Source organism: Drosophila melanogaster, chromosome 2R, assembly GCF_000001215.4.
Source record: "Drosophila melanogaster chromosome 2R".
Taxonomy (NCBI): Eukaryota; Metazoa; Arthropoda; class Insecta; order Diptera; family Drosophilidae; genus Drosophila; species Drosophila melanogaster.
The window spans coordinates 14,518,362-14,540,666 of NT_033778.4; the positions used below are offsets into that span (position 1 = coordinate 14,518,362).

At 39.9% G+C, this 22,305-nt stretch overlaps 1 protein-coding gene across 3 annotated transcripts in view, besides 1 other annotated feature; it reads left to right on the forward strand.

The window, feature by feature from the left end:
- The first annotated feature begins 7,905 nt into the window (after positions 1-7,905).
- The window catches only part of ttv (tout-velu), a 61,651-nt gene continuing 47,251 nt past the window's right edge, over positions 7,906-22,305 (forward strand). For 2 of the 3 annotated variants that reach the window (NM_001369957.1, NM_057883.3), the window contains exon 1: positions 8,215-9,630. In NM_001369957.1, coding sequence (NP_001356963.1) covers positions 8,831-9,630 — 800 coding nt within the window. In that variant the 5' untranslated portion in view covers positions 8,215-8,830. Of the gene's footprint in view, positions 9,631-22,305 lie in introns of all 3 variants that reach the window. The other variant, NM_001274042.1, reaches the window with a different exon arrangement.
- Positions 18,783-18,841: a mobile genetic element.

Sequence of the window (22,305 nt, forward strand, 5' to 3'; positions counted from 1 at the left end):
ACTGAGTGATACTGAAAATATAACTGATGGTATGTTTTTTGGAGTGTAGGCGTGCACGCACATATCTATATACGGTCTGTATGTATGTATATATATTTGACAGCTGACATTTAGAAGAGGAGTACGAACTGAAGACTTGAGGCCTCGTGCGTGCGAAAAAGGAATGCAATAAAACCGAATGTGCGATACAGAAACGTCCAGAAACAACAACAACACAAACAACAACGGCGGACATTATGCACAGACACACACACACATTTGCATGGCAAACAGTTGATAAAAGGGGGAACTTTTGGGATAGGGGATCAAATTGGATGCCTTACCATATGTAAATTGAGTGGCAAATATTATAGGGCCACAGCAACTCTCAAGCCAACAAATGTTTACTTACCGAATAGGACAAACATATTTTTAAAAATATTTTCGATTCTTCTTACCTTACTGCTATTTATAAATCACGGTTTTGCCGTTTCAAGGGAATCGAAATATTACTTATAATGCAAGACACCTATTCCTCGAAACAGACTGAAGTATCTGCCACTTTCGGCGGCGTATCTCGTGGCAGCTTTAAGCCTTCGTGCATATGGTCCTTAATATTTCATGGTCTTGCAACGCGGCTTTGCCCCATGTTAATTGCATTATTCAGTGCAGTCGGTGTTGTCGCTGCCCTTTACGGGCCTGGTTGAAATTTTTTACTTGACCTACCTCAAGGCTTACGCAGCACTTAGCCCGGTCGCTTGCCAACGGGGGGACGTATGAAGAGGGGCCAACGGAGGGGTGGGGACTGAAACTAAAACTAAAGCTTATTCGAAAGCTGGCTGATAAGCTCTGTAATGGCGCCATATGCACCATGCCGGCAGCTGAAAAACCGCCAGCAGCAACAAAAATAAAATAAACCGAAAAACCGCGTGAAAAACGGGGAAAATGCAGGGGGAAGTGGAGGGAAGGCCAAGTAAAATAGCGTAAAAGGGGACAACAACGAGAGACAGACTCACTAAGTGAGAGAGAGCCAAGTTATCAAAAGTAATTATCAAACAAAAGACAGCAACAATGCCAGCAAGCGGCTTATGAAGGACTCCTGCGGGGGCTAAAAGGAGCAGGGGAGCGAGGAGTGCGAGTCCTGGCAACATGAGTAAGTCAGCGTTAATTAAGTCAGGACACAATACAAATGGCCAGCGCATCTAAATGTGCATTGCATTCCAGCGAATTTGCATTTGCCTGGCGAGGAAAGGGGGTATTTTTTGTTTGTTTTTTTTTTGGGATTTCCAAATGGGGTTGATTTAGTAGAGAGAGATTTGTGAGTTAGAGAGTACATTATAATTTTGCTGAATTGTAGTTTCACTCGAAAATGCCTGTCTTCAGTTTAAAAGATATTCGCATTTAATTGGAATATTTTATTTTGGCATTATAATTTTCTAATTTTTGGGTACTTTATACATATTCTTATAATAATAATTTCAAAATATTCTAGTAGCTTTCTTTGAAGACTGCCATGATGTTGTAAAAAGCTATTTTATTAACTAAACCACTAGCAGTTTGAAAGCGCCGTTTAAATAATGCTTCCTGTCATAAAAAGCTGTTGCAATTAATAAAAACATAATACCATTCGTGTCACGACCTCATCTGCAGTTGGGTTCTCGTTTCTAGACAGCTCTTACCGCTGCTCCGACCTTTAAAATCGCATTAAAGTTGAAGAGCAGTGGCTGTCGGCTGTCGGGCAGCATTGACCCTGCAAAACCCGCACAGATATCCCAGAGACCGAGACATGTGTAATTGAGGCAGCAATTTAAGCTGCATCATGCTGCATTGCCAAACCGGAAGTGAGGATGCACCACAAGCACTGGCACACATACATATGCACCCACACATACATATTATCAAGGGCTAAAGGTGGTGGTGGAGGTGATGGTGGAGGTGGGGGGGTTGCACGAGGGCGAGAGCATTGAAACTTGGGGCCGGTTTTCGGCCGGGCACTTGGTACTCGCTCCCTGATGCCTGATGCCTTTATTAAGCCAGCAAATAAAATCCTAAAGCATCAAGGATACACTCGCACTCATGCATAGTCAGGAGCAGCGACATCAGGAAGGCACTGGAATAAAGAATTCAACTGTCTGCAGCAGCTTTCGAATTCAAAAAAGTTGAAATTAACATTTTAATAAGAAATGTAAAGTATGCACACAAATTGTCTAATTATGGGATGGTAAAACATATGCAGTAAAGCATTTTAATTTTAATTACTATTCGATATCATAGTTTAACTAGAAACATAATCCTACTAAGTAGTTTTGATGAAATGTTCAATTGAAACCCATTTGATACATAATCTTTTTTTTTGGTATTAAATATTAGATTACTCAATAAATATTTGTGCTAGATAAACCTGTTTGTTTTTCAGTGCTCTGAAGTAGCAGCAGCAGCCTCGCATCCTTCACATGTTTTGTATACATCCCAGGCAGTTGCAATTTATGCACACAACTTGTCAACGCAGGGCGGCGGCTTGAATGGCTCGATGAAGGCGGTACGGCAGGAGTGGGGAGTGGGGGTGGGGAAAGCGGTGAAGGAGCGGTGACAAGCGGGCTCACAAGTGCTGCATTGGTTACCCAGATGAGCGAAGATGCAGAGATGCGGAGATGCGGGGCTGCGGGAATCGGTTTGGGTGTGGGAAGATGTGGCAGCAAGCAATTTACACCGCACAATGCGTTGACACACGTCGTCCGCAAATGTGCGGCCAGAAGACAATAGAGAAATAGAGGCAGCCAGGGATCCCAAGGATTCAAGGATGCAAGGATCCAGAGCGAAGACGGAGCTTCCTGCCTCATTAAGCCAGAAAAGTGTCAAATGTCCTGGCTGGCTGTGGCATGGATGAGCAGCCAGGAGAAGCTCATCTCGTTCAACTTCACTTGCAGTTCTCTAATCTCGAGCCTGAATTTACGACTCCCGGTGTCCTTTAGCCAGTTTACTTTCCGCACTCACTCACTCGCTTACCAACTACCCACCCACCGCCTCATAATTCACAAAAGTGTTGACAATGAAAACGAAATTCCCATTAAAATGCAATATGTTGCAGCAACAGAGTGTCACTTGGCCAGGACAAATGTTTATCTGGCCAAGAGTATCGAAAAGTGGCCAGGGAATCGGGTTTCGGTTGGATGTCCTGCCTATGTGCTTTGCACGAAATTTATGATTACATTTTCTGGGTGCTTAGCCATGTAATTCAATTCACAAAATTAAATTGAATCGAACAGATATAGAAATCATGCAATTGAATGCCTTATTCAATGGAAATTGAATTTCGGCTATTTGAGTTTTCGAATTAGATTTGCAATTTTTAATGAAGTACAACAATTTTGTAAAATGAAATTGCCTGTGAACAAATCTAAACGGGCATATTAATTCAATAAACACGACAGACGTTTATTTGTATTAACTAAAACACTTTGCCAACCTGACGGAAATTATTCATTAATTCGTTAATGTTTTGTCACTTGAAATATATGTTTTTGCGGCCAATTCAATTAGAATGCAGAGCAATTAAAGCGAATTTAAATTTAAACATCATGCGTTTCCTTTGCTTTTCAAGGCTTCGGATGAATTTCACTGGCGGGCATTTTGCGTGGCTCGCTAATCTTTCCTTTGATCGTTTCGCGGATGATATATAAGTTAAGCGGGGGGGGGGGGGGGGGGGAAGGGGAAAATCAGGGGAAAATCATGCGTATTAAGCTCGGCGCGTATTTAAGGGTATTTATAATATTTTGGATTTCCCTTACACTTCTGACCTTGAGCATCGAGGAATATAAAACTCCTGGTGGAAGTGCAGTAAAAGTTTGTGAAATTGCCTCTTAAAATTACGTTACGCATAAAATAACACATTTTCCGGCTCACTTGGCGAGGAAAGTGCAGAAACGGAGCTTTATGCTCAAGGATTATGCATAAAATGTTTGCTTACTGAAACTGAAATTGTGTGTTTCCTTTCGCCTGCACATGTGTATCTTTGTAAAGCAAAATCAGAAACAAACATCAGCAAAAAATGTTTTTTTTTCTGCCTTTTATTTGCTTCGCATTTTTCTCGTTGGCTAAATAAATTGAATTATTTTGACACTCAGGCACACAGCCGCATATGTTCATGTTTATTTCGGGCTTGCCACACGTGGCGTATGCGTTATATCGAAAGCCAAAGTCAAACACTTTTCTTTTTCACATCGAGCTTGTTGCTTTGATTGGCTGCAGCTTCTGCTTTCGCCTGTTTGATGTTTGCTAAACTAATTTGGCTGAAGCAGCAGTATAAGTAGCAGAAATAAAACGAGCAAAAGCCATAGTAGCAGTTAGGAAAGTTTCCTTTCCTCCTGTTTGCATATCAAGTATACGCAACGTTGATTGGATTTGTAAACTGACCAAGACACTGTCCTTCCACGCCCATTCGCCCAGTTTGGGGGAACCAGCTTAATAATCATTTCTGCTTAAAGCTCTGCGCATCGCAGGGCAAGATTTATATACACTGAAAACAAAGTGTTTGTCATCACATATGCTTTAAAACTGGCAGGCAATCTCAGTATTTCGGCCATTAACTTTAAAATAAATTTGAAGAATTTCGAGTTAAGTGAATTGTAAAGGTAACTTCATTTTTAAATTTTAATACATTTGGATTACATTCTTCTTCATATTTTATACATCATTCAACAACCTTTGGGTTGTTAAGAAGAGTTAGTTAATGTCTAATTTTATTGCTGATGGTTCACATCTTTTTTCCTGTTTAGCTGCGGTGTCACGCGATGTCTCGAACTGTATGCTTGTGTATTTGGGTGAGTAAATCGGGTGGCTGGAATGGCGTTATCCTTGGCACGTCCTGCGGGCATCGACGTTGGGCCTGTCATGTTCACCTCCGCCATGCAAATCTGACAAGATATGGCAGCTGTTCTCTCTGCGTTGCCGTGTGTTTGTGCATATAGATATTGCATTTTCGGTACGATGGAGATATTGCCTTTTCCAGGAAGAATGAGTTCACACCTCGGCACCCATAATCTTTCACATTCGACTCGTAAAAGACAGAACCAGCACATAATATGGCCACTTTATGATGTCAAAGGGTTTATGTGGGAATGCCGATTGGAATATTGGTATCCCTGGGGCAAACTGTCTATTTCTTTTTCTTGGTCCTCAGGCTACATTTGAAAAATGGTGAATTTTAATTATTACTCTTTAAAGACATGCCCTATATTTGTGTTTTTCTATCACTCCCAAGAGTATGCAATAAAAAATTATTCTAAATACATTTTTTTAAAACAAAACACTTGATATTTGGTCTATAATGTTTATTTATGTTAGGAATGCTCCAATTTTTCGGTATCTGTATTCTTTCTAAGACTGTTAACATTACTTTCAATCATCGTGATTTTCGAACAAAACCCTAGATTTAAGAAAGATCTTTCCCCTCTTTGATTTCGACCATTTTTATAGCACTCCACTTAATTTTCTCAGCCACATAAGCTTACCGTGTGCCTTTTTCCAACAAGCTCGTTAAAAAAATCTGTAATAAAGTTTGGCCAAGAGTGCGGTTGGCATTCTTCAGTGTCTTCAGCATCCATAAACTCGAGGTGGCAACTAAAAGTGACGTCATAAATTTCGGTGGGTACTTGGCGTGGAAGTATATATCTCCCCCTTTTTGCCCGACACTTTGACTTGTGGCTAATGAATTTATGTTAAAGTTGTATGTATTTTGTATGTATTTTTGTTTATTTTGTAAGTATTTTGATGAAGATGAAGATGAGGATAAAGCAGGAGCAGCAGCAACAGCAGCAGAACTTAAACTTTAACTCCAGCCGGTTGATTGTCATGTGGTCGTGAGCTTGATAGCCTGAAAGTGCACTGAAATAAAAAATTCCGTTCTATTTGAAAGTATTTTATTAAATTATATTTTTTAAATTAAATGCGTATGAATAACTTGGATTACTGATATTTGTTATACTTATCAAAATATCTATAGGCGTGTTATTAATTAATTTTAATCGTAAATTGAAATTATATAATCAGTAATAGATGAAAACTAAAATATAACGAATAATATTGAAGGATGCGCAAAGGGACATGAGGATTCAACTGTCCGGCTAAATCCAAAATTGTTTCATTAGCATGAGAAAGAAACAACAACCGAGCTGAAAATCCATCAAGTTTCCGCTTCGAAGGAGGATAAAAGACAGATAGATAGAACGGGGTCCCCAGCTGGCAGACACCTAAAAGTCTTCTTTAGGAAGTCAAATTATGCACCATGTGCATGATTGATTAACTCTGAATGGGGGGCGTTGTTCGTGATTTAGCAGAAACCGAACAAAACGATGGGAAAAGAAAAGAAAAGGAAAATTGGCGTGTGAGCAAACCCAATAATCTCACAAAAGAGTGCATATTAAATGGCAAAAAAGGAGCAACGGGCAGCTGGAGGACCTCAACGGTCTGACACTTAATTAGAGGCACGCCGGAAACGGAAACGAGATGCATGGCCATCAAGTGGGTCGTGTGCACTGCCGGCGGAAGACGAGCAATTTGCACAGGCGAAATGGCAAGGTCGTAGGTCGCGACTGTGACATATGCACATACTATACTGCGGAAATGTGTGGAAAACTTTTAACTCTATATATTTGAATGGTAGCACAACTTAAACTTATATTTACCTGTAATTTAGTAATTTTTTCACCACGTATGGGTTTTTTTCAGCAATTTAATAATTTGTTTATGGAATATTAGTTTGCCAGTTAAATATTACATTAAAGTTCAGGTAATTCGGAGAGTGAAAGTTTTACGCATCATTCCGAATGGGATATTTGGTAATTTTTGCTATTTTTACTCATTTTCCAATAGATTTTGTTGCAAAGGAAAGCTATGAAATTTTGAAGGAGTTCTGCACCGCAGGACTCTCAGCTGCCCTGACATAATTCGTTTTTTGGGAAGCTTTCTATCTAAGCGGACGCATCATAATTGCGGCCACGGCGCAGGAAGTGCACAGGAAGAAGCAGAGCGACAGGGGTCTTGGTCAGGGGGCGGGGGGCATTCCTGTGCATAATTGAAATTCCAGCCTAAGCGCGTTTATAACGGGAAATTGCGCGTGGCCAAAAAAGCGCAAAGCCGGACGCAAGAATGCGGATGCGAAAATGTCCAATCCACAAAAACAGTTTGTTTATGTCGCTTTTTTTTTTTTAATTACACGCATCAATTTTTTGGTGTTCTTTTCTTTTTTCCTGCACAGATACAAACAGCGATGAATTGAAATACTTAAATTCGAATTAAAACTAATAAAAATGCTTGTTAAATGTTCTAAAAATTATGTGTAAATTATTTAGTAATATCATTAATACATATAGTTATATTTTTTAACTTTTAGTGCGGCTGAGCAAAAAGTGTTATGTTTTAAAGGTACATAGAATAGATATATCAAAAGACATGTAATCATTTTTTATGTTAACACATAATTGCAGGTGTAATTAGTTTGGCGAATAATTAATATAGGCATACATGAAATACCCCTGGGTAACATTTGGCAAATCTACAATGGGCAAAACGTGATGTTTGGGGTCACCGAAAGTGTAATTAATTTCAAGCCAAACAATTATTATTATGATGCACCACAGCGGTAAGTTGTTTGCAGCAGTTATTGTAGTGGTAATTGCATTTCGCAAAACATATTACGCCCGGGGGGATTAAGATTCCAACCCACGGTAATCACTCCCACACAAAACGCCACCCGAATTAGAGATTTATCATTGAAGAATTATTTTAAATTTGAACTCAACAGCTGTTGTCGCGGCGTTGCCACCTGTTGGAGAAATACAAACAGGAGCGCGCCAAACAGCGCATGTGCAAGTTTTCCAATCAGTCTGCGAATTCCAGCGAAGTCCTTGGTAGCGTGATAAGTTGGCCAGTACACGCCGAGCTATCAAAACGTTAAGACGCGCCTTTTTCGAGGATATTTTGCAGTTCAGCTGTTATCAAAGACGCCTCGGCGCGAGAAAATTGGCACACAATGGATATATAAAAGACTTAGTAAATTCCAAGTAAATAATTAATAGAATATATGAGCAGTGAAAAGACCATATCGCAATAATTGTGAATAAAAACAGAATTAATAGTATTGTTTTCAATTCAAACACTAACGCTCTGTGGCACAGCTGGCAACCCTGTCGCCCCCGCTCTATTCGCGCTCTTTTGGTGCTGCACAACACCGCGGTGGCAGTGTTGCTTAAGTCGCGACCGCCGTCTGATTTTTAGCAGCTAAAAATGTTTTGTGTGTGTTTGTTTAATGTTTCTGTTGTTTAAGAGCGCAAAACAAATGTGTAAACTTAATGGAAATGAAGTGAATAAGTGAGCTAAATGTGTGTGCGCAATGCATTTCCTCGTGAAAAGCGAGGATCGAACCCTGCCGCCCCCCTCACCAAATTAAACGCGCCAGGAAATGAGAAATCATAAAAGATTATGAACGAATAAAGCGGAATGTACATGTGTTTGCCGCCGCAATGTATGTGTAACAAATAACAACAAATTCTGGCCATGTTATCTATTAGTTGAAGAGTGAATCCAGTGGCCAAATAAAACAAAATAACCAAAATCGAAAATGCGCGACAACTAGTGTAAATTCGTGTTGTTATTGTTGTTGTCGGAACCCCCGCCTCACTCTCTCTCTCTCTGCCGCACACACACCATCACACACACGCACGCACGCTCTCCCACATACACAAACACACGCACACCCATACAGCATCCCCGGAAAATAAATAAAAGTAAATAATAATAATATAAATCAAAATTATTGCGGATCTTAAGGCTTTGGATACACTAAAACCACAAAATGCAGGCCAAAAAGCGTTATATTTTGGTCTTCGTTTCCTGCGCTTTTTTGGCCTACGCCTATTTCGGTGGCTATCGCCTGAAAGTCTCACCATTGAGACCCCGTAGAGCCCAGCACGAATCGGCCAAGGATGGTGGAGTTCAACCCCACGAGCAGTTGCCCAGCTTCCTGGGCGCCCACGATATGCAGGAACTCCAACTGCTGCAGAGCAATCAATCGAAGAGTTTGGATAGCTCCAAGCACCTGGTTACCCGCAAACCCGACTGCCGCATGGAGACCTGTTTCGATTTTACCCGCTGTTATGATCGCTTTTTGGTCTATATCTATCCACCGGAACCACTTAACTCACTGGGCGCTGCCCCGCCCACCTCGGCCAACTATCAAAAGATACTCACTGCCATCCAGGAATCGAGATATTATACCAGTGATCCCACGGCCGCCTGTCTCTTTGTGCTCGGTATCGATACCCTGGATCGAGATTCCCTATCCGAGGATTATGTTCGGAATGTGCCATCCAGATTGGCAAGATTGCCGTATTGGAACAATGGCAGGAACCACATTATCTTCAATCTGTACTCGGGCACTTGGCCGGATTACGCGGAGAACTCATTGGGTTTCGATGCGGGTGAGGCCATTTTGGCCAAGGCCAGCATGGGAGTGCTCCAACTGCGACACGGTTTCGACGTCAGCATCCCGCTCTTCCACAAACAATTCCCGCTGAGGGCCGGCGCCACAGGAACCGTGCAGTCCAACAATTTCCCCGCCAACAAGAAGTATCTGCTGGCCTTCAAAGGAAAGCGGTAAGTGAATATGAATCTTACGTGCTTCAAGTTCTCATGGGGTTTGATCAATTGGAACAAACAGGTCATAGGTCATAGTTTGGAACTAATAGTTTAAAAATGCATAGAAACTATTTGCCTTAGAAAGTTATCCATATATACAAGAAACGCTGTTCTTTAGTAATAAAGTAATATCAGTAAACAAACGGGTTTGCTGAACTTTTTGTTTTTCTTTCTTTCTATTCAACGTTATTAGATGCTTAGAATGATTAATAAATAGATTTTTACAAAAAAAAATTATTATTCATAAGCACAACTTGTGGGAAACTAAGAAAGAAAACATTTTATATTCATTCAATAGGTATAATTGCAAGTTTGAATACAAAAGCATTCTCACAAGAAAACTTCATTTTATACGTTTACTTTCGTTTATAGCGATGTATCAATAACTAAATGTAAATGTATACAAATTTATTATTTCCAATGAAAATCAATGAAATACATAAATCCAAGTACAAGTGTATTGGTGAATAACTTTTCATATTTAAAATCAGTGCGGTCAGGTAAATAATCTTTTTATTATCCTGGAACTGTAAAGCGCTTAGAATTATTCGGTGTAAAAAGTCATTTGCTTAAAAGCAATTTTTAAATCCTCAAAGGGAAATTATAAGCGAATATAAAAGATTCTCTTGCAAGGTAGTTATGAAAAATGTAAGAAAACCAGTGAAAATCCGGGAAATCCAAACATTTGTCAAGCTTACATTTAGGGATTTAATCACTTAAACTGTATGCAAAATGATGCAGTATTAAATCAAAAAAGGTAGCTTCCAGTATATGGCCAATTTTCGAAAATTCATTGTGCTGCCCTGGGCGGAAAAATTCGCTCGAGTCTTAAATTCCACACCAATCGAAACAACTCCCATTTGAACCCGTCGTCTGGGTTAGTCAGGCGGCAAATTGCAGGTTGCATCTATCGTTGCCAATCCTTTAGGCCGTCCCAAAAAAACACAGGCTGAAGCCAGAGGAGCAAATGCGAAAACCCAATCGAAATCCGAAACGTTTCACTATTCGAGTTTCAGGCCCCCATTTCTTTTTTTTTTTTTGTTTCTGTTGTGGGGGGCCATTCAAATTGAAAAATTGTCTAGCAACGCGTCATTCGTCATGTCCTTCCATATTCCAAGTTGCTAGTTGCTTCTCGTTTTGGGCCTCGTGGGCCCTTGGTGTCCTGGATCCTGTTTTCTGTTTTTCTGCTGTTGCCAGTCTTTTGTTTGTCGCCGCTTTATTCTTGTTTACTCACTTCGGGCGCCCACAACGGCAAAGGATACAACATGGACTGGGATGTCGCTTCCTTTGACATGAAACTCGATTCATCGGGACACAGGAGCAAAATATCAATTTTACTGAGAATATTGCATGGTTAGTGGTTTTGGTTTTCATATAGGAAATATCATGCGAAAAAATACCTGTGTATTTCATGTAAACTATAAATAGTATTAATAAAATTTGCTTACTTAGTTTACCTATTACTTATCATTATACTTATTTATTAAAGTGTAAATGGAATTTTTTTTTGCTGTTCAGTATTGGAAGACCCTGTACACCTGACCTTTGTCCTATACGTGAGGTGAGTGTAGGTGGGCGGTGGGTGGCTAGCTGTTTACGGTTGGATCTCCTCTATATCACCTGATATCCACGTGGCGACATGAGCTCATTGTGCCCTAATTTAAAATTGATTTTCACCCCCACATGGCTTCGATAGCGGAGAACAACTTCAAAATATATCTATGGAAATTCCTGTAGGACAATTGTTAATTAAGTTAAGTGCTGGTCAACAGCAATTAACACTCCGGCAATTAATGTTTTACAAGTATGTTAGGGAATGACTGTAGTTTTAGTTAAGGGAACATATTCCAGTAAGTTGAATTTAAAATTAGCTTAAAACTCCTTAAAAATCATGAAATAGATTTGCTGATTCAGAGTTCTTATTGATTGATATGCAATAACCGCGTTAGAAATTATAAAACACTTTGAAAACATCATATAAATGGCTGAAAAAGTGATTGAAAATGAGCGTATACAGAATAATAAAGAATTTTTTGCATATATAATTTATATGTATAATGTTTTTTGTACCGAGTTAACTTTATCAGTTTGAAGGCGAACAGCAGCAGCAGCGAAATCAGCAAACAAAGTCGTATAAATACTTTCGAGAAGGGTACGCCAAAGTGATGTTAAAGTTGTTAACAACACATACACAACTACGCACTCCTTGGATGGGAATGATGAAAGGGGGCAAGTGGGTGGGTTAAACACCGCCATCCCCACCCACACTTCACTTTACACATACAATTAAAAGCAAAAGGGACGACACGTACAAGGCCACTTTACAATTATGCGTCCAAACACCAGCCAGTGCACTGAAAGAAATGATTTTATATTTTGTTTAATTTGCAAATTATATTGTAATATATTTAATTTTACTATGCATAAATAATTTTTTAATAATTTTAAAACCTTAACTCATATTCTTAAAACATATTTAATTAAAACCAAGTGAATACATACTTGGTTCATTGTGCATCAATATTGTCGAGCTGAGCAGACGGAAAGAAGCCATACGACACTATCCACATATCCCAAGGCCGCCTGCCTACCCACCACCACAAAACCACTCCCAATCCCACTCCCACTCCCCTCCCACCACCTACCGCCCACCACCCATCGCCCACATTTACATACCCAGTTGCATGGACATCCTATTGCGGCTTCGCTTCCCTGGGAAAATGTTGGAAAAGTTTTCCTTTTCCCGTTTAATTGCAGGACGCTCACGCTCGTCGTACTTCGTGTGTGTGTGTGAATTGTGGGGAAAGTGGGGAAAAATTATAAGTGAAAGGGGCGTGGAATATAAGCAAAGTGGGATGTGGCAGAGAGGGGGAAACTGTGCCCCATCTGGGGTCAGAGTTAATCTGCGGTTGGGAGTCTGCGTTTGACATTCTTCTTTGGGGTTTCGGTTTCTGGCTTTTATCGGCGAGATATTGTCTGAGATTCGGGAATATAATCACAACTCAGACTGGTACCAATGAGATCATCAATAAGGAAAGATAACTAACTCGGTCATTATCAATCATTGGCCATGATTATCCTGACAAATCGAAAAAGTCTGCCAAGGTCTTGACAGCTAATTCAACGTGAAGAGGAGGTTTTGGATAACTCTTTAATTAAGCGAAGATTATAAAATATTACTTTTTAACTTTATTCATCACTAATGAAGTCTTTTTCCTTTTTTCGAGGAATCTCGACGCTTGTCCCCATGTAAATGTAAATTACTTATCTTTATAAAAACAATAAGTGGGCAACATTCATTTGACTTACTTAACGTTTAATGAGCTCAGTGCCTCACAATTCGATGGCTCCCCCATATTGGCATTGGAATTTGGCGTCAGTTTCTGGGGGAATCCCCAGAGAATAAAATCAGCTAGCATGCTTCCCCAAAAAACCAAAGTTTTTCCCCAAACCCGAGAAAAATGAGCATGTGAAACGTTTTGCCAGGTGCCAACGCCTTCGTTTCGCACGTTCTTAGCTTGGTTTTATTAACCTTTCATATCGCCGTTGATGGTGTGCGAATTTCATATGCTCGGCATATATGGTAAGATATGTGTACATATGTATGTATATACGTACTACCTGCGGGGGTAACATACTCATTCGGTATCTATAACTTGGCTGGCTGGGTTTTTGTGACAATTGCTTGCCGCTTAACTGAAACTTGATGGGTCTTTTTATGAGTGACTTTCCGCAATTAGAGGGAAAACTTCACCCTGCCGGCAAGCAATTCACCTTGAGAGGCACGGCAAGTTGTGCTCATAATTTGGTTTCCCTCCAATTAGCGAAGAAACCAAGGCGCTTCCAACTCACTTCGCATTTGGGCAATTATTTATTATTACTTTTTTGGAACTTTGTTAATTTCAAAAACAGCCTTTTCGATTGACTCGAAGCTAACATCTGTACGATTTTTTTGGTCATATATGTATGTACATATAGATACTAAATATATATATGTACGTACAGGGCTTCTGACATTTGGAATTCGCAGCACATGTCCATCTATTGCTCTAAGGGATGTTGGCTTCTGGTTTTTGCTGGTTTAGTTGGCTTTGAGTTTCATTCGGTTGGGGATTTGGCCCTGGATGTGGATTTAGATGTCGGTTGGCTGTTGGATGCTGTTGCGCAGCATGCGTAGTTGGTCATGCCAAATTGCAATTGCATTTTACTGGCAAACATTTTTTGTTGCAACTTTTCCAGCGAAACAGCACACCCACACCAACACCCAATCCGCAAATCGCTCAAATCAATTCGTTGTGGCTCGCATTCGGTACTATTTCATTGCGATTCGATTTACTCTGCCTTTGCTGTGGATTTAAATTAGCTTTCAACTGGGTGCGAGCTTTAAACTTAATTAATTTTCCACAAATTCGATCTACTCTTCGATTGCCTGTGGCCTTGGGGAAATTTCCGGTTACTACAAAATCTAATCAAAATCACGAAACTAGCAAGAAACTTGCACCTGAGAATGTTGTAAGAAAGAAATTCGAAATATGTGTCGAAATAATAACGAACTGGAATTGCTGTTCGTTGCCATTGTTTCCGATTCAGTTGCATTCCAATTATGGTTTTCGTATAATTCAATCTGCTCATTTAAAAGATAAATTATAATTTTGTATATATCAATTCATTTCCATCACTCAGGATGATTCAATTATAATTTTCCATTAATTATATTGCGCACAATTTTCGGTTTAAATTTCTTTAATATGTTAAGCATAATTATTCATTACGTTAAATAAATTATTCAAATCAGAGACAAAATTTAATTCTATTGCCACCGAAGGTATCTAACTCAACATAACCAATAATATTTATGTTTAAGTTGGATATAAAATATTTGTTAATAGCTAAGAGAAGTTCAGTCATAAAGCACATTCCTGGTTATATGCCTTCAATATTCCTCCAAGTTGCTCGATGCCTCTGCTCTAAATCTATGCCGACGAATTGAATTGATTATGGCACGGAATTTCAGTTCTCTGGCCCTAAAGATGCCAATAACCAGACGAGTGGTTGTGCGGGGGAAGATGGTTCGGGTTACCGGGCAACTTTATCGTGCGGAAGATGGAAGAGGCCCCCAGAATTCGCCCAAGTACTCGCTACTTATGACGTGTAAGCGGCTCAAACAGTTTATGCGATTTTCAGCTTTATTGACGGCACGTGCCGAAACGGCCAAAAGAGGGCTGATGTTATCCACCCAGAACCCAGAACGTGTGAAATACTATCCGCCCGCCACCACCGGACTACAATCTCGTCTGACCCATCCGATCGACGCAACCCACTGGCCGCTATTCCTTGAGAAACTCATTATCAATGAACCCAGCACGCCGAGGTTATCGCACTGGAATTCCGCGTGCATCTCATTTCGGATTTGCGACAGCCGCGAGCCATTTTAAAAAGCAGTTCCTAAATTGTCTCGAAATTCAGCTGTCCGCCGACAGCACCCTCCGACATCCACTAAGTGACATTAGTTGGCATTTTTCGTCTCATTTCCTTCTTTTTTCGATTTTGGAATTTTCTTCACTGACTTATGCAGATTTCCTTTGTACTCGGGCCCAGGGTCAGCCAAGTGTGCGTGTTTGTGTGCCAAATAAATGTCAATAAAACAGTGAAGGCAGCATGATGACCATAAATAAGTTTTATGCTCAATATTTTCGGCTGCGAAGCGAGCTGCGTCAAATTAGCTTAACAAAATGATTTGGCGATAAATAGCGAGCAATATCATATAAAAAAAAACAAAAGTGGAAAAGCTATACTCGATTATCGGATACCCTCCACTCAGCTACTGGGAGCAAGACTTGGGCATGACAAAATGTTTTTTTTACCATAAAAAGAGTGCCAACTTAAACTCAATTAACATACCCACACATAACCCACAAAAGTTTCTCCCACAAAAATCTTTGGTTTTCAAACTTTGAGCGCTTATTCGAAAAGAATTTCGCAAAGGAATAAAGAGTAAGATTCTGGGCACTCGTATCAAATTATTATTCAATTTCACCCAATTGAGTGGCCCCCCAAAATGAGGATGCAGTGCATCAGAGATCGGGAAACCACTGAAGCCACTAAACAATTCACCCCCGCTGCATTTCCACATATTTGGCATTTCATTTTGCGAATATAATTCTACGTACGGTTGGCGCGGCATTTAAGAAATAAAAAACATTTCATTTTAATCTCATTTCGCAATGAGTCATAATGAAGTGGAATGTGGTTGTGTGTTGAGAGCATGTGGCATGTGTTTTGGGCCAGGATTGCAGAAACTTTGGCCTAAATATGTGAAGGCCCCTCGGTTGGTCATCTCTTCTCTTTCTCTGCTTTCTCTTTGGTGGCTGCAAAAATGTTTTTAATTATGCCTATGTGTGCGAAACTCTGTATGTGTGTGTGTGAGTGTGTGTGTGTGAGTGAGTGTGTGTGTTGGCCCTTTCACTTGGCTTGACTCGAGTCTCGGGCTCCTGGTTTTGCGGTTCGGATTGTGCTAAATGCCCATATGGCGCGAAATGGATTTCGTGAGCCAAAATGCCAGAAACATTACCTGAAACGGCACAGAAAACTATCATAAAACCATAAGGATTTTCTGAAGCTCCTCATAATTTATTGTTTTAAATAAATATTTATTTTAATATATCATTTTGCCTTTTATACATATTCTTGATAGGGGTTCTTTTATTTAATTTTGAAAACGAACTTAAAATAATTTCTATTTATTATAACTTTTGGTAAAATGTATCTTTAGCATTTGTCAGTTGGGCCATCCGATACTCTTACTTTTCTCATGTGTGCAGTTTGCAACCAACAACAATAACAAATACAAGAACACGCACAGCTCCTGCTGCAGTGCATTTATTTATGTTTATTTGCACCATTATTTCGCAGCACGCCAAAGTTACGGCTTGGAGTTTGGCTTTAAAGATTCTACGGGTTTGCCTACTTTGGGGGATCTGTTTTAAATTTATGAGCGAGATATATAAAAGAAGGCAGGCCGGGGTGGCGGTGGTGTTAATGTAATTATGATAAAATGCGTCACCGCAACGAGTTGAATGGGCTTTTGCCTCCCCTAATTTCCCTCACTTCGCGCCATGGTTGTTGAACAAATTTGTTGCCAAAAACACGCAGCAACACTTGAGTACATGCGTCGTGGAAAAACAATAAATTTATAAACGTTCTCCATGCCCTCCTGGTTTTGGCCTTCGCAAAACGCTCTGCGTTGCGGAGTTATGCCAACAATAATGGCACAAAACGTTCACCGAAGTGGGCCAGAAAGTTTCTATGTATAAGCCCTGGACGGGGTCCTGACAAATGGATGCTTTTCAGGGCGGGAGGTTCTTTTGGTCTGCGTACGTGCCTTGGCGGAGGAGTAGGCAAAGGATTTTCCAAAAGGACCCAGCTAAAATGGGGCGAGAGGTGTTGGCTTTTCCGTATGCCTCACCCTGAAAAGCGTACCATTTACCATTTGGCTATCCTATCCACCAAAAAAAAAACGTTTAAAAAGAGCAATTGGTATTAGCCAAAAATCGCTTTTATTGTATTTGAATTTAGAATAATTTGTTTTTAAAGAAATTCCTTTATTTTTTTTTTACATTTTTAGATAAGAATGTTCTTCAATTTCTTACTATTTGATTTACATAAATAAATGTTTAGCTAATTTTCTCCTTTTTCTTAAAATTAACAGTGACCACTACAAAAGTGCGAAATTTTACAATGTTGTTGCCCGGAAAATCCGCAAAAAATCCAGCTTAGTAATGTCCTTCCATGCAAGCTCATTCAAAGTTCGCTGCAGACTTTTACTACCCTTTCATTTTCCCTTTTCCTCACTTTAATTTTTTTTGTTGGCCCCCAGGAAGTGTATTCATGTGTGTGTGTGTGCTGGGAGGGTTTTGATGTATTCGTGAGTATCTGTGTGTGCCGTGCGGTTATTCCCGCTGGCTAAACAATGAAACTTTATTTGCGATATTACTCCGCACTGCCCTTCCACCCGGCGCCTTTCCTTTCATTTTTGGCCCTGTTGTTATTGCATTTTCATTGTTTGTTATTTACTTTGGCACTTTTGCTCTGTTACAATTTTTAGTTGAGCAACCGACAGACGACGCTGCTGTTATTTATTGCCCAACAACAATAAGAACATAGGGCACACACACAGGCAAAAGTGTCGTGGAATCCGCTCACGTTTCAAATAAATTGATTAAATTTCATGACACTTCATCATGCCACAGCAGCCGCAGCCGGCAACAACAATCAAATTTCCACGCTTTTTGAGCGCTTTTTTGGAGCTTGAACATTTTCACAAAAAGCCTTCTATTGAGGGTTGAATGGGGTCTATGCACAGCGAAAAAAAGTGCACAAAAGTTTGATTACTTCATTAAAACCAAAATTCTACTGATTTAGGGTCACTTGAAGATGTACATTGTAAGCTTATTATTAGATACGTTCTATGCAGGTGTATTTAAAAATTTATTTAATATTTCTTTCACTTGTATTTGTAAATTTTAATATTTTAAATAGCAATTCGCCTCGGAGTATTCCCCAGTGCGCCCAGTGGCGTGCATGTCCCGTTTTTGTGACTTGATTATTATTATTACATATGCAAGCAGGCGTACAAGTTGCCTTTTTCTCCTCAGAGATGTAAAATTGGAACAAAAAACCGCAGCATACTTCCAGGCGCTAATTAACCAACTTCTCGCTGCTACCACCCACCACCCACCGCCCCCTGCCGTAATGAATATTTGAAAAGCGTTTTTTAATTGAATTTACACTCTGCATGTTACCCTGCATATTTATAACCGTTACTCGTAAAGTAGAATGGTAAATGGGCATTTGGTATTCCTTGAAAAATTGGTAACAGATAGATTAAGTGTTAGTTTAATCCTGATCAGGATTTTTTTTTAATTTTTGCGTAGCTTTCTTTCCGGTCGTTCATGTGTTAGATTATCTGGGGTTACGTAACGGTTTTATTTAACTAGGGTTTTATTTATCTGGAGATTTATTTATCTGATTGCTAATATATCGGGTGAAAGTTAGAACTGATTTACATAATTACTGCAAGGGTATATTGTATCTATATCTCCCTCGTGGTAACACTAGTTAAGCAACGGGTATCTAATAGTCGAGGAACTCGCCTTTAGCTTTCACTCTTACTTTATTTTTACTTATTCCCCTAACATTTGTCTTTTGCCTTCTGAAACAACAAACACCATCTGCCTAAAGCAAAATGTATAATCAAAAAAAATTCTGAAACGTAAACATATAATCAAATTAAAAAGCCAACTACCCACACATACACGTTTATATGTGTGTGTGTGCATTTGATTTAATTAAATTTTTTCGTTCATTCCCATTTATTTATTTAGCCATTCTTTGGCTGTATGTTTGCAAATGAACTGCATAAAAGAGAAACCCAAAAAGAGCTGAACCAAAATAAAAATAAATACTCTTGTCAATAGAGAAAAGCTGAAGAAGTATTTCTAAATAAGTAAAAAGAATATATTTGGGTTATACGAACCTTTTTCCGGATCTTTGTGGCCAACGTTTGCATTTGAACACTGAAGTGAAAAACCAGACATTCGTTTGGCGTCTGCTGTTAACGACCAAAATTAATTGCGTGCAAGTAGTTTGTAAATAAATACACTTCACTGTATTCAACAGCAGCTGTAATATTAAAAAAAATGTAATTCAAACTTTCAAATAGAGTACCTAAGAGGATAATATAGCAACAAAACAAATTGATATTTTAATATTACTGAAATGTAATTTAGCTGACATACCCAACTTTTGTAATGACAACTTTCAGATACCAAAATCAGCCCCTAGAATTCACGCTATTTTCCTTTCGACCACGAAGAGGCATCCAAAGGCATCAGGCTCTTGGCGAAATCTCATCAAAGTTAGCTTCATTTTGGCACTTGGCGTTCACTTCTGGTCCGCTCGCATTTCTAACATATTTTCAACTTCTATAGACCACTGTTAATGTAATTTCATTTCACGCTTTTTCTGCGCTCCATCTTTTCGCGCTGGCCCCATGGAATTTGTGAAGGACTTTTCATGTGGATAATTAAGCAAAATACCAACAAAAAGCGGGCAGCAAATACCATAAAAGGGCAAAAATGGAAAATAAGCCAGGGAAAAAAGGGCTAAAGCGCAAATTGTTTATGTATGTTTTCCCCCTTTTTTTTTGTTTCTTTCATATTAAATTGCTTTTATTTATTTTTTTCTTAATACTCAAAGAACTTTATTTGCGGTTGAGCATCGGATTCTTCTATAATTTATTTACTTGCCCTTTTGTTTGTTTGATTCAGATTTTCTAGCTTACTAACTAAGTTAGCTCAAAAAATTCAAATTTATTCTTTGGAATCCTACATACTATAAATCAGTTTTTCCTATTAAGGTCTAAAACTCTTGAAAAGCTTCATCTTTTATGGAACATAGAGATAATATAACCCATATACTCGGATTTGCTGGTAGTTTCTCTTACGATACAAAAATTCTTCGATTAGACCAACAAATTGCAGCTCTTTCGTCGGTTAATTGAAAATCGAACTCTGGCTGCATTCGCTTTAAGACTCCAAGGGGCTGAAAGGGGAGGTTTTAGAATCGACGATAGCATTCAATTGCGGCAGCTGCCACATCCTGCCACATGGCCAGGATATGGAGTTTGGCTCTGCTTGACTGCTAGTTGCTGGCTGCAATCGACAAAATGTGCTTCAATAGTTTTCTAATGGACTTCATCCGCCATTTAATGCACACACTCACACTCGCCGGGCAATTGAGGTCCGAAAAAGGCGAACACGTTGGCAGCTTGCAAAGATTAATGATCAGTGCAGGCGCAGGACATGGCAGGATACGCCCAAAACCCATACTCTTCCACAAATACACACTCACAGGACGCGATAATATGCGATTTGGAGCCTGGACATCGGGGCGTATCAATAAAAATCCCCCTGCCACACGTTCCCCCCCCCCCCCCCCCCAGAACCACTTCAGCCGTCCAGATGCTTCGACTGTGCTATTGACAGAGCCATCGAGCAGCGACAGGAGTAGACCCACATCCCACATCCCAGTTCCTATCCACATCCTCATCCACGCATCGACTAGAAAACCGAATCCGTTCGCAGCCGAGCACTTGCCATGCATGAAGTTATTTAATAAAAATTGAATGGCTCTCCCTGCATCGTAGAGAAAACTTTCTGTTTGTGTTTGGTTATTGATATGAGCAGCCAGCCAATCGGTATGGCAGGACTCACTCCTTTTTCCGCACTTGCAGGCTATTAAAATCAATGCAGGGGAATGAGCGGAAAAGGTGAATCGACTATGCAATGGCTAAATTCTGAGAAAAATGTAAAAGACTTGATAAATTGTTCGTGCGCTTTAAGTAGGAAATATTTTGGAATTATGAAAAAATGAACTTTTAATCCGGAAACAAAAGGAGCAAACATCGTATTGATTAGAATGTACAGTATCTCCCATGAATAAGTTGTGCAGGAAAGTTGAGTGTTGACTAAACTAGAGCTGTGCTCTGCTTATTCAGCTTTGATATTATAATTGTTTCTTGCCTCAACTCAAAACCCAAATGCACACTTAAGACACTAAAAGTTCGAAACAAACGAAACATGTATTGGTTTTGCTAATGGCTGAGCTCCATCGTGGATTAAATGCGCCAATTACCCGTCGAACTCCCCGACCAATAGCAATATTGAAAGTTAGCCGTTAGTTCATGGACTCCACCCTCAATATTTCCACCTGATGGGTCCATTTCCGCGAGGGCTAAACTGGCGCTGCTGGCTGTTTTATTCCATCGTGCTACGTATTTAATTCGTAACGTGAAATGTAATATGCATTAAAATATATAATGTGCGCCTCTAACGTGCTCAGTTTCTGCGTTCCGGAATGAAAATCCCAGATGGCAGGGGCGAATGCACTGATGTAAGTGCTTTATCCACATGTTCCTTCTCGGCATTTTAGTAGTTTGCGCTAAATCCGCTCAGTGCAGTTTGGCAAATTGTGCCGCGTTATCCACTCGCCAACTTTTGCGCCTACATCGAAGGGAAGGAAACGAAGGGTGGCTAGGGGTTGTCAGCCAGGACTACTCTCACCCACACAAGTGTCTGCCGTAATTGCCGCCGTGCTGTTGATTACACTTCAACGGCCAACACACACACACACACAGACACACTCACACGTACATATACACCAGCCCGAATAAACTTGGCAACACCCACACATCTTCATTCTGGTGGCACTCGCCCGCTGGGCTTTTAACTGCGCTAGTTTCAGCCATAAACTCGAGCTCCAGGACCGTGCAACTGCTGCACTGAACTGCAGCTGGAAGACCAGCCTGAAACTGAAGCTGTAGTTCCACATGATTGCCAGCCGACAAAGTTGTCTTTAACGTTTTACTTTAATGAACACGAACTCATTAACGCGGATCGAAAACGAGAGTTCTTTCATGAAAACATTTAAGCTTACTTAACTTAAGAGATATTGTGATTATGAATAATATAATATATAGAGTTTTATTTGTTATTTAGGAATATATTGAGTCAGTCCTCCAATCTTTCAGCTGGCCATCAGCTGGAAACACTTTTGTCGCCTCCACCATATGCA